The sequence below is a fragment of the Teleopsis dalmanni genome, chromosome 1, assembly GCF_002237135.1.
Source record: "Teleopsis dalmanni isolate 2A chromosome 1, ASM223713v2, whole genome shotgun sequence".
Lineage (NCBI taxonomy): Eukaryota > Metazoa > Arthropoda > Insecta > Diptera > Diopsidae > Teleopsis > Teleopsis dalmanni.
The window spans coordinates 11286873-11299974 of record NC_051846.1 but is presented as its reverse complement, the minus strand read 5'-3'; the positions used below and the strand labels follow the sequence as shown (position 1 = coordinate 11299974).

Sequence of the window (13102 nt, the reverse complement as noted above, 5' to 3'; positions counted from 1 at the left end):
TATTCAAATGTATTGTATGTATAAGACAATAACCAAAAATATTATTTTTGTTAATAAATTTATGTCCAATGGAATAAAGTCTCCTTAACAGTGCTATTAATAATAATATGTCACATTGCCATATGGTTTCTGAATCCTATTTAAAGCTATTCACACTCTTCGGTAGCCTATTTGAATTTGAGAATTTAATTCCAATCCCATTATTACTTCTGTGGTTCTAAAAATACATATAACTATAAAATTCTTGTGCTTATGATTTTGATTATGTGTTCATTTCAATGTTTTCTGATATTGATATTGACTAATCGTGTTTTTCCACAAGTAGCTGTACAAGCTTTTCGTGCTCAAGTTCCAGGTCCCTTTTTTATTTGGTTGGTGACACTAACAAAATCACTTGCCGTGCTTTATATTAGAACGGGGTTATAAATTACAGCTTTATTTGGAAACACAAGTTCAATGAATCAAAAGTTAACTTTTGGGATTGCATATTTTTATTATATATAAATTTTTATTATATATAAATTTTTATTATAATATTAACAATATTATATTAGCAATAAATATTGTATTTAATTTTCACTGATCTATTTGATAAGTAAAGACTTTTCCGTTTAATGTTGTATGAAAGAAAAATAATATCCAAGTTCATCAATTTGTATGGCAATTAATATTAGTTATATCGCACTGCCTCGTTGGCTCAGCGCTTAGACCCACGTTCTTCGTAATTACGACGCACACGTGCCCGCCTATCACAATAACTGTACAAATTTCGGTTGCTAAAAGAATAACAAACATACGCAATCTATCACGGTAAAAATATCACGTATACTTACTGCTCTCGGTGACCCATATATATACCTGGTGTTGATTTATGCGGTCCCTTAGATATACTAAAATCAACTCTAACTTTACGCCCGTGAATGTGAAGATGACGGGATGATTTAACAGCACAACCTGCATCTGATTTATGTTTATAATATACAAAGCCAAATCCTCTGTGTAGTCCCGTCTGATAGTAAAAGAAAATAAAATCAAAACTAGAGACTGAGAATATTCATGTCATATAAGTACCATTGCGTCCATCACTAATTCCAACTTGTTAATTTTCCCAAATTTACTAAATATTCTCTTTAAGTGTGTGGCTTCAGTTTTGTTACTTAATCCAAATACGCCAATACACCTATTGGGCTTTGGGTGGTCCTAGAACAGTTTAATTTAAAATTTACCATATTTTTGCTAATATTGTAGAACAGAAAAAAAAAATAAAATATATATAATTTGAGAACTTCACAACTTCTCAAACGGATAACTATTACATATAAGTTATTAATCATTCATTATATAATTAAATATAATTAATTATGATATATTATATCATTAATACAAAAACAAAAAACTGCAAATCTTTCAACTTCTTGACTTACCCTTGCTTCTTGCATTTTTCGTTCCTGCGAAAATCTCGCGTGATGTGAATTGCGATAATGCGCTTGAGATGATTCGCGATAATGTGCTCGAGATGATTCGTTATAATGCGAGCGAGATGATTTGCGATGATGCGAGCAAGACGAATTATGATAATGCAAATGAGATGAATATTGCGAACGAGGTGAGTCACAATGGCGAGAACCAGATGAATCGCGATAATGCGGGCGTGAACGCTTATCGCTAAGGGAGGGAGAACGCCTATTACTTGAGGAACGAGAACACACATTACTGGAACAGTGAGAACGCTTTCCTCTGCTGGAGCGAGAATGTCTTTCTTCGTAAGAGAGAGAACGACTAGCTCTAGGTGAGGAAGTGCGCTTAGCACAAGGTGAACAAGAACGCTTAGCTGTAGGAGAGCAAGAGTGGTTAGCTCTTGGTGAGCAAGAGCGCCTACATCTAGGTGAGCGAGAACTCCTTGTACTAGATGAGCGAGAACGTCTACCTGTGAGAGAGCGCGAACGGCTATCTCTGGAAAAATGAGAACGCCTGTCTCTGAAAGAGTACGAACGTCTATCCCTGGAAAAACGAGAACGTTTATCTCTATGAGAGCGAGAACGATGTGCTGATGACTCTGTTTCCAAAGATGGGGTAGATCGTCTTGAAAAGCCTGACCGGTTGCGACTAGAGCGTGAACGCCTTGAGAACGAGCGACATGATCTATCACTAATAAAAAAAAAATTTTAGAATTTATCATGTAAAAAAAAATTATTAAAATAAAAAAATTTTCAATATCTGCAAATAATTTTACAAGCCTCAGAATAATATTTATGACAATTTAAGGTAAACTTTTTTTATAACGTTTTGATTCGCTATTAATTGTTGCAAAATTTTGTCTTGTAGCATTGAATTCTTTCTCTTGACTTTGAAAAAATAAAGTTTGAATTGCATGAAAATTGAATTTTCCGAATTTCGGAAAACTTTCTTGTGTGCTTCAGTTTTTGCCTGTTGGAATTATACATTTAATGATCATTATTTAGTTACTAAAGTAATCAAAAAATGCAGATCTGTATTCCGTTTTTACGCAGTTAATAGGTTCTTTTGAATACAGCTTTTATTTAAATAAATATTGTATAAAAGTGGAGTAAAAAACTATAATAGCTATATATAATATATAGTTAATAGCTATACACCTTTATCAGAAATTTAATTTCATTCAATTATTAGCGATTAAATAGTACAGACAAATTTACTTACCTGGATTGTTCTTCATCAGAATATGAATGTTTATCTGCATACTTAACAACCGTCACTCCAGCGGAGTTACCAGCAGTCACGCTAACAAAGTTACGAGAGGTCTTACCAACTATATTTTCAATGGGTTGACTTCCGATTATAGTAGCGGTCTTACCAGCCGTTTGACCAGCGGTGTTATCCGCAGTCTTACCAGCAGTGTTGCGAATTGTATCATCAACAATTTTATCAGTGGTACTACCAGCTGTATCCCAAGCCGTGTTACCACTGGCTTCACTTGAAGTGTTACCAGTGGCTCCTGTAGAAATGTTACCAGTGGCTCCTGTAGAACTGTTATCAGTTGCCCCACTAGAAGTGTTACCAGTGACCCTACTAGCAGCGTTACCCACGGTCTTTCCAACAGTCTTACCAACGGTTGTATCATTTGTCTCACTATTAGTGTTACCAGCAGCCTTACGAGTGATCTTAACAGCGGTGTTACCAGCAGTCTTAACAGCAGCTTCACCAACGGTATTACCAACAGTTTTCCCGGCGATCTTAATTGAGATTGCCTTTGATTTAAAGTTTTCGTTTTCCATGCTACAAAAGTATTATAAAATTATTTTAAAATAGAGAGCATAAGAACATAACTGCATAGATCTAGATCACAACATAGAACGTAATAAGTATATGTATTACATTATAATTCATTCAACAAATTGTATGTTATATCTACTTACATATGAAATGAGATTTTAAGTTATTACAATGAACTCCTGATGTAGATATTATTATTAATATCTATATCAGGATTAAAGTTATTTTCGGATGCTCTGTAAATAATATATCAAGCACTATTTATAATTGAAAAGTATATTCAAAAATTGTGTTCATGTTTTTTAAATTTAGTTAAAGTCCATAAGATTAAGTAAATAGAAAGACTTACTGAAAATGGAAGTAAGGTTCAAATTTTTCTCTACATTTCTTGTAATTAAAGATATGATTTAGTTAATTGGCATAAAATTCATTTTACATACATAAATATTAATAAATTAAAGCATGAGTAGATCACAAATGGTCTATTTGAATTGAAAAATAAAAAAAATGAAAGATAAGTTGGTATATGGTATTAACAGATCTAGGCAGGTAAGTACGCAAACACGCAACCTGCCAGAGGAACATACTCGGTACGTACCTTAAGAACTTAAGAGAACTTAGGAGAACTTAAGCCAAAGCAAATGCACAACTAACAAAGCGAAGGAAAATTTTCTTGGGTGTGGTTGGTTGTGCATTTTGCTCTGACTTAAGTTTAACGGTACATACCGACTAACTGGACCTTAGGGCTGATCAAGTATATGTGTACCTTTTATGGTCTCTGATAACTCTTCCACTTTTATAGCGCAATAAAAATGATAGAAACTCCTAATTAAAAAATTGAGAGAGAGAAAAAACAAAATGTCGATTAAAACAGTGTTACTCAGTCATACTCAGTCCACGTTTGTGCTTTTTTGGACCAAATAATATGAAATTAAATTCCTTTTTTTTTTCAAATAACATAAAAATAAATTTCGTTTATATTGAAGCAAAGTCAAAAAATACAAAAGTAGTAAAGACAATACTGATATGACTCTATGCATAGCATGCACTTTGGTCATGCTCAAAAATGGCGTGAAATTGTCATGACTATTCGTTACAGACTGTCAGCATAATAGACCCTACATGGTTCTATAAAATTATTTCAAATTATTTGAAAACTTATGTTATATTACGTATAACTTTTAGACCATTCTGTTACATTGGGAACGTTTTGTGTGAGAACTTTTATTAGTAGAGATACGTCTGTTATATACGCGAACCCAGAAATAAGAATAAATTTCAAATTATTCCAGAACCTTTCTCAGTTTTTGTTAAGAATAAAAATAATGGAAGAAATTCTAGTAAGGTGTTGTGTGGTATTCCAAGTTCCTTCTCTTTCAACTATTGTAAATTGTTTAAACTACTGATGGCTAAGAAATCGATTGTAATGAATAATAATGAATTTGTCAAAAAATAAAAATAAAAATTCTAAATAAAAAATTTTTAATTGAAGCATGATTTTTTGGACTTTTCTAGAAGTTACTATACATAACCTAAAAAAATTTCACATCCATATAGAGAAAAAGTTTTTTCGGATAAATTTCTGTACCTGAATTTCTAAAGTGAAATTTCAAATTTTATAATATTCATGTAATTCTCGTCTATATTTTTTTTTAATTTGAAGGCCTTAAAGGTTCTTAATTCTTGTATATAAGACATTTAGTTTTTACTCACCTGAGACAACAAATTTTCACAGATTTAGAAAATAAAAAATATTTTCACTGATTTGTAAAATTAAAAAGATTTCTCAGTATTCTGTAATTCAAATTGGAAATATATTGAAAAATGAAGCAATGAAAGCAATATAATATGAATTCTTTGAAATTTTCAAGTTGAATTAATTAAAATCAAGACACTGCAATATTTCACTGTTATCTACGGAGGAAGATAGTTTCCGAATGAAGTTCGTCAAAAATTTAAGTTGGCTGCCATTTGCATTAAACCAGTGTTGCTTAAACGTATTAACAAGTGTTGACGTGTTTAATTATTTTGATGCAACTTATACTATGTCTACTATCTACCAACAAATATTGGTAACCTAATATTTAATAGTAATTAAATATTGAAACTAAGTCCAAGGAATAATTTAAAAGAAAGTATATAATCGCATCCATCCTTTGGACTCCAGTATAGCCTTATACTGGCTACAAACTATATCAGTTATTTTCACAGTATATATAGCACTTTTCCTAAAAACGGCACAAGTTGGATGACAGAACCTAATATATTACGTATAATATAACACATTATATATATAATCTGTAATATATATTGTATATAGAATATAACCCTATCTAAACCTATATAATTAAAACATTAGACTCTTCGAGCTTAGTTCAACAAATAAGTAACATTTTTCCGACGGATAAGAACGCTCAGGCGATATTAGTAAATCTTTTGTTCCCTGTTACACGTCCTGTTTCGATTTAATTCTAAATAGAATTATTATTTCATTAAACTACAAGGAAGAAAACCTCCAAGTGGATAGTTGTATGCGAAATATTCAAACAGTCAGGTAAACCGCCAGTGTCGCAGCCTTTTAACTGTCCAAAGCACAGATGCATAAATGGATGATAGTGCACTTAAATGGATGACAGTGCACTTGAAGTGAATATATTGGTATTGCTGTAACTTACAAGTTGAGTATATTATGCTTTGTTGATAAACATCGACTTCAAACTGTTCTTTCCTGGAAAGAAGCATCTTCTATTTAGTGAATGGATGCATTTTTTAAACGAAATTAAAAAATATTATAGAACGGGACGGGTAAACAGCTACTTTCTTTACTATGTACGTAAGTAATGTCAAAACATGACATTACTTATGCTCTTGTAGTTTCAATTTTGCAACCAAATGCCTACTTTTCTGATAAATTCGGTCAAAACAAGCTTAACATAACAATTTTGGACGCCAAAGAAACTTTAACAATACTTACTTAATTGGTGATTTCAAACGTGAGTCGTCCTTGGCCACATCGAATAGCCTCTGCCAGTCAACCCGATTAGTTGCTTGATGTCGCTAGTTAGTAATACCGAGCGCCCCCACATCGTTGATCGCCTGGTCCTTCCACCGAAGATGCGGATGTCCTCTACCAAGTTTTTCACCTGCGGGTACCGAATCAAACATCTTTCTAGCCGGAGCGCTTTCTTCCAATCTCACGACATGACCAAGTCAGTTAAGCAGCGGAATTTTGTCAATGTCGCGATATAGCTCATACAGCTCATCATTCCATCTGATTTGACATCCATCACCAACGCATAAGGGACCATAGATCTTTCGAAGAATTTTTCTCTCGAATGCTTCTAACGCCTTCTCATCACTGTTGGTAATTGTCCAAGCTTCTGCACCATACAGCAGGACAGGCATGATAAGAGATTTGAAGAGCGTGATTTTTGTTTGTCAAGGGAGGGCTTTATTTCTTAATTGCCTACTTAACGCGAAGTAACATCTGTTGGCACTAGCAGTTCTTCCTTCAATCTCCAGGCTGACACCATTTGACTTTTACAATATATTTGAAAAATATTACCAATTACGGGAGGAAAGTAAAGGAAGGAACCCTATATAAGTAATATAAATAATATTTCAATATAAATAATATAAATATTTAATATTTCAATAAAAATATTAAAAAAGAATGGGTTCCCTCAAAATGAAATTGTAATATCCGTATGTGTGACTTCAATACTGACAATACACTGTCAACTTGCGCTATACTATATATTTCTCATTTCCCAGTCTTACAGAATATTTGTTGTCAAAATTAGACTTCATCGCAGCTTTTATAACTTCCAACAAGCTTAAAACTTGTAGAAAAGAAATTTTACATTTCCATCTCTTAAATCAGATAAATAATTTATATATGTGAGTATGAGCAAAATGTACGAACTAAATATTCACAAGAAAAATATTTATTGCTTAACTACACATGAACAGAAAGTGTTAAATAGCCAAGTAATTCGTTCATCACTTCTTCATAGATGTGTAGCCTCAAAACACTACTCAAACACTACTATTCGCCAGCTAGAAATTGCACAACGCCAGGCTCTCAGAAGACTTTTTAAGGTACCACGGACCTCAACATAGATCCGATTAAAAACTATATAAAGGACAGAGGTCTGAAATTATTTGCGAAAACTGACAGACTTACCAGCACCGCGTTATCGAATCTTTGAATGGTTAAAGGCTCCTCGGGAAGGTATGCAGATCTAAGGTCAATTATTGCTTAGTCTGATGAAGTGATAAACAATAAACCAGTCAGGGCTTAGAGAGGGGTTATGAAGAAACTTCACAGTTAGTAGAGAGTGCTTAGTAGAAAGTGGTGAAATGCACTGACTCAATTAGCCTGAACATAATAATAATACACATGAATTAGGAATTATTTCTAATTGCTTTTTTTATAAAGTTGATATATTTCACATAACAGATTACACATATCTCGACATAATGCATGGTATATTTGAAGGACATGATATTGTTACATTAGACACTATTAACTGTAGAAGGCAAATATCGCCATTTATTACTTATCAGATGGACAACATTGTCCACTGAGTAAAGTTGATCCGGTTACCAATTCACTTTAATATAAAATAACTTTAACATATTAGAAGAAGACAAGATTTTATAGCAAACATTTTTTCTATATTTTTTTGTTATAAATAAAGATACAGGATTTGTGATTTATTTGAAACATGTAATTGTGGTCGTAATCCCACTATGTTTAACTTGTCAAAGATATTCGTATTTGTTGAATACTAAATCTGCAAAGATGTTATAAATATCAGTAGTAAAAATCAGTAAAGTCAAATTTTTATGAACCTTTCTTATTACGTCCTTACAACTGGATTTTTCAAATTGATCACATAAGTTAACTCAAGTCCTATGAAACTCGGGATGTGGTGTATTCTTAATTAATATGCAAGCATTCATGGATATTTTTAGTCGACGTTTACTTTACTTAACATAAATCTTTTGGTGGTGGTTTCGTTGGCACATTTCCTGGAGTAAATGTATCTGATTTGAAAGCCTCAAGTTCTTCATTAGTTAACAATTGTAATGGTGTATATAATTGAGTTGCTGGGATTATTGCATCAGTTAAATACTGAAACGACTGCTCCTGAGGTTGTTCCACCACCAACATTGGTTCACTAGATGGCGGTAATATCTGCTGCATTTCACTTTGAAAAAGTGTGTTAGTAGACTGATTTTGTTCACAATTTTGTATAAATTGATTAGAAAAGATGCTTGGAGTATTTGAATTAAATATATTATTTGCACCGTGAGATTCTTCAAATATTGATTTTGTGTATTGTAGTTGTTGTTGCTGACCAAATGCACCGAAGAATTGTTTTTGTGGCTCAACACTTGAGGCTTGTCCAAAATAATTTGAATTATTGCTCTGCGCTTGCATTCCATGATTTTGTTGTGAAAACAAAGAATTAGTTTGGGAACCACTAAAAATTGAATTTGAGTTCAGTACGTATGATTTTTTAAAAATGGACCCAAAACTCTGTTCTACAGACGACGAATCACCAACCGACGCAATATTTTGCATAGTTTTAAAATTACTAGCTTCAAAAATATTTTGATTAGTCTTAGTAATGCCACTCGTAACAGACTTGTCATTATATTCATAAATGTTGACTACCATTTTTACAATATCAGGAGTAAACTTCAAAAGCGCTTTCAACTTCTGCATTGCTTCCAAAAATTGCTTGTTGACGGCTTGATGAACCTTTGCAAAATCATTTATCTGATTACCTTTGTAATACACCGCACGAATTTCTTCAAACGATAGATCTTTAACAAAATCTGGTATACACGGTTTACCACTAAACGGTCCATAGCACGACAATAGCCACTGATTGCCATGAATTGCCTCTTGTATATCAGTTTTTATGATTTGTTCAATATCAATATGCTCATTACAACATCTAGAACCATACCAACACTGGCCACGCAAAAAATATTTACAAATTACCATTATGCCGTCAAATTACCACTAGATTGTTGTAAAAAGTAAGATTTAGTATTTAGAAATTTCTATCTATAATAAAATAACTTACTAAATACAAAGTAATGACAGAAAATATATGACTAGATATTATAAAAGACATTTCAAAAACAGGGTTGCTAAAATATGATAAAATAAAATAAGCGGATTTCTGTTGCTAGTTTATAAAACGTTTATAAAACAGAAATATTAAGCAATTTATTATCTTAAATTAAAGACAATCACATTTACTTAAAGTTTGACAAGGAATGGCATGAGCGACTTTTATCATTTAAATCAGCTATTTTATTGACTGAGTTATGATTTTAAAGAAAATAAATGCGGAAATTAAAAAAAAAAGTATTTTTTGAAGCAATCGATTTAATTTTAACATTACATTATATGAAATTATATACTTACGTTTCCAATTTATTGCAAGTAATATCAAAAAACCGACAACTCTGTTCCAGTAGGTTAAGCAGCTCTTGAGCTAATTACCGAATGAAAACGGATTGGCTTACCAACACCACGTTATCAAATATAAGAATGGTAACAGGCTCTTCGCGGAGGTATGCAGATCTGAAGTGAATTATTGCTTAGTCTGGTGAAGTGATAAACATTAATCCAATCAAGGCGTAGAGAGGTGTAATGAAGAAACCTCGTAGTTAGTAGAGAGTAAAAATGCTCAAATGCACTGTCTCAACTAGCCTCAACTAGCTTTCAACCTAAGAGTACTGTTGCTCCCATCCTGACAACGTTGTTCAATTAGATATTTTAAAATTAATGGTCGGTGGGTTTCATTTAGACATTCATGGTGGATTTATCAGAAGTCCTATTACACCAACACAATATAGCTTAATTAAATATTGAATGCGCAATATTCATATGCGTCATATACACACGTATGTATATTAGGTGTAATGCATTATTTTCTGCACAAACATTCTTTCACAAGAAGAGAAAGCTACACAGGCCTTTGTTGTGTCCCTTCACTTACCATGATATATGACTGTAGTGATAAATGCAACTCTAGCTGGCATTCTTGACGGAATGATAGTTTTTAAGTCACTCAGAAAGCTCAATGTAATGTAACAATTGAACAATAAAGTTAATTATATCTATCTTCCTTCCCTAACCCATAGCTCCATGACGGACTTTTTAACTCACTTTCTAGCAAAAAAACCTCTCAAGCCTCTAACGGAAGCCACGTCTTGCAGGTTGTGTTTTTTCCAATAGCATTTTGCTGATAAATTAAAATATTGTATTTGTTATTATTTCACTATTCTTTTATCTGGTTAATTAATTGGAATCATTCATTTGATTTCCGAAAACAGCGAACTACCTATTAAATTAATTAACAACGGAGGCAAAAGATTCCTTATAAAAGTTAAAAACAACATAATTCCTTTTCTGCATTCGGGGGGTTTACACAGTAAGTATTTAAAACTCAGCATAATTTTAATAAGGTTATTGTAAATATAAAGTTTATTAAATATTAATCTCGAATATAATGTGAAATATAATGGACATAATTTAAACAAAAGCGTTTTTACATGGCTTCCTCGTATTTTTGACTATACCATCTTTCTCCATATCCTGCAATTTCCTTCTCATATTTTAATATTGAAACTGTTCTGTTGCGTTTGTCTTATTGTTATTAATTAAGTAGCTTTTGTTATTCCATTGGTCATTAATACCAGGCGACATATTCTTATACATATATTTATATTTATAAAAGCATATTTTAAAATACATTTTTTATGTTGACACTGCTGGCCTCGATTAATGGAAAATCTTTATTACGAATTCCATATTTGCGTTGCAGTGCACTTCCCCGGGCATTGTTACTGACAGTCAATTTGAATTAACGACAATATTTGCGGTTTCTGCATGTTCAAGGATTAAGAGCTTTAAAGGAATTCGCATAATTTATGTACATACTTAAAGCAAAATTAATTAAAATTTTAATCCTGTATGTAAAAGAATTTAACACTTCCACTGTATTGCTTTTATGGGAGGCATTAAAAACCTTTGCATGGATAGTTGTTTGCTGTTGTTTCAGATACTACGGGGTTTACTTGTCCATAATACAATTCAGTTCATTGCTAATTTAAACGAAAGTTTATAAAATTTATTTGCTAATTTCCACAGAATATGTAGAGTAAAAATGCTGTCTACGTACGGGAATACTATTTTAAATAGATGCCTAGTACTATCTATTATTGTTACTGACTATAACTGATCTATTAGTCTATTTGACAAGTTTTACAGTTTAATCATATAAAATTCTTAAAGTGTTAAGAATAATAAATATTTTCCAACATTTTCATAACTTTCTTCTTCAAGTTCCAATATATTAATTTTATTTCAGACAGAACTATCTGTGTTCGCAGTGCAAATAAGTCACAATTAAAGCTCAGCGACTCCGGCAACTAAACAATGAAATATTTCTATCATAAACCTTGGCGTAAACTGTTTAGTATTAAATTTTCATAAGTTCCCAATTTAAGGCAGTTACGGTATTGCGGAGACATTCGTGCTCTAAAATTTCGTATAATTGAAACATAGTGCAAGTGGAAAATTTTTAATGCCTTCGTTAGGATTTTATCTTTACAAGAGTTGGCCACTTGTAATGTGTGCAGCTGGGATAAGGCCGGACTGTGCGCAGAATAATAAATTACTTAAGCTCGTTAGAAACGAGAATAGCACATTGTTATCTCTAACAAAATATAAAAAGTCCTGTGTGGCAGGCATAGGGAATCACTTCGTATGCTACGAGAGGGGGGATAACATAAAGCACTTAATAAATGCTTTCACAGAAGGGAAAAGGGAATTTAAATTAAAGTTACTTCAATTTAAATATTATCAGGACTTTCATCAAATAATTAAATAAAAAATTTTTGTAACTTAAATTTTTTAAATAATCTAAAAAATACACACGAGGTTTGTAATATGTTAGGAATTTGAAGTAATAGTAAACGATGAACTATGAATACTATGTTATATATTAAGGTCAGATTGGTTTAGAGTGGGAGATGTCTGTGCCAAAGCTTGGTTTAGCACAAATAAGGGCCAATTGTGATATCAAGTCCGTACATCATACTTGAAGACATACACATAGCTAAATAATAAGAAAAAAAGAAGAAATTTCTCTTATAGAAAGCTTTCAATATTCCATATAAAATTTACATTTACAATTTTTTTTTTGGAGATATATTAATCAGTAGCTCTCTTTGCTATCTTGATATAATAAATTATGGATAAGATAATCATATATTCAAATTAAGCTTAAGATATTTTACAAAGGTAAAATATTTTCTTTTAAGCAATTTTTTATGCTAAAAATAATAACAGAATCTCTTTTATAATTTTTCAATACACGAACCAATTAAATAAGTAACAATAAATATATCACATATTTCTTTTTATTAATAGACAGATAATGATATACAGCAACTTAAAAGATCTATTGTGCTACCCCTGGAAAGAGTATCCTAAGTTAATCAGCTCAAATTATGACTATTGACATATCTACAGCTCTTGATCTCAGACCATATCGGATTTAATGAAAATCGAATGAACGTATTAGACTCTTTTTCTTGCAACTTTAGGACACGAGCAGTTTAGACGAGCAGATCTTTCTCACCTCACTTTACAGAATCTGCAGATGTCAGTGTTTTTATGTTCTATCTTTAAAAGGTTATAGTTAACAGAAGCATATCCAGTACAAAAATTAATAAATAATCTCAATTCAGTACTGCGTAGACTTAGAAACCTGTCATTTTTGCAATGAACTCAAATGAGTTTTTGGACTGTCTT

At 31.9% G+C, this 13102-nt stretch overlaps 3 protein-coding genes across 4 annotated transcripts in view; all 3 read right to left on the bottom strand.

The window, feature by feature from the left end:
* Nucleotides 1–589: 589 nt before the first annotated feature.
* Nucleotides 590–2159, bottom strand: LOC119677311 (transformer-2 protein homolog alpha-like; the record flags this gene model as incomplete). Its single annotated transcript, XM_038088604.1, has 4 exons — nt 590–776; nt 834–1009; nt 1072–1200; nt 1425–2159. Coding segments are annotated over 4 exons (1119 nt in total), but the record flags the coding sequence as incomplete, so codon positions are not given.
* A 64-nt stretch (nt 2160–2223) lies between these two features.
* LOC119670677 (uncharacterized transmembrane protein DDB_G0289901-like) overlaps nt 2224–13102 on the bottom strand; it is an 11395-nt gene continuing 516 nt past the window's right edge. Inside the window, exons 1-3 of one of the 2 annotated variants that reach the window (XM_038081045.1) lie at nt 4966–5011; nt 2680–3255; nt 2224–2427 (exon numbers count right to left, since the gene is read on the bottom strand). In XM_038081045.1, the coding sequence (XP_037936973.1) occupies nt 2298–2427; nt 2680–3254 (705 nt within the window). In that variant the 5' untranslated portion in view covers nt 3255; nt 4966–5011 and the 3' untranslated portion in view covers nt 2224–2297. Of the gene's footprint in view, nt 2428–2679; nt 3256–4965; nt 5012–13102 lie in introns of those variants that run through there. The other variant, XM_038081046.1, reaches the window with a different exon arrangement.
* Nucleotides 7959–9041, bottom strand: LOC119670676 (nucleoporin NUP42-like; the record flags this gene model as incomplete). Its single annotated transcript, XM_038081044.1, is given in 2 exon segments — nt 7959–8051; nt 8110–9041. A coding segment is annotated over 1 exon segment (793 nt), but the record flags the coding sequence as incomplete, so codon positions are not given.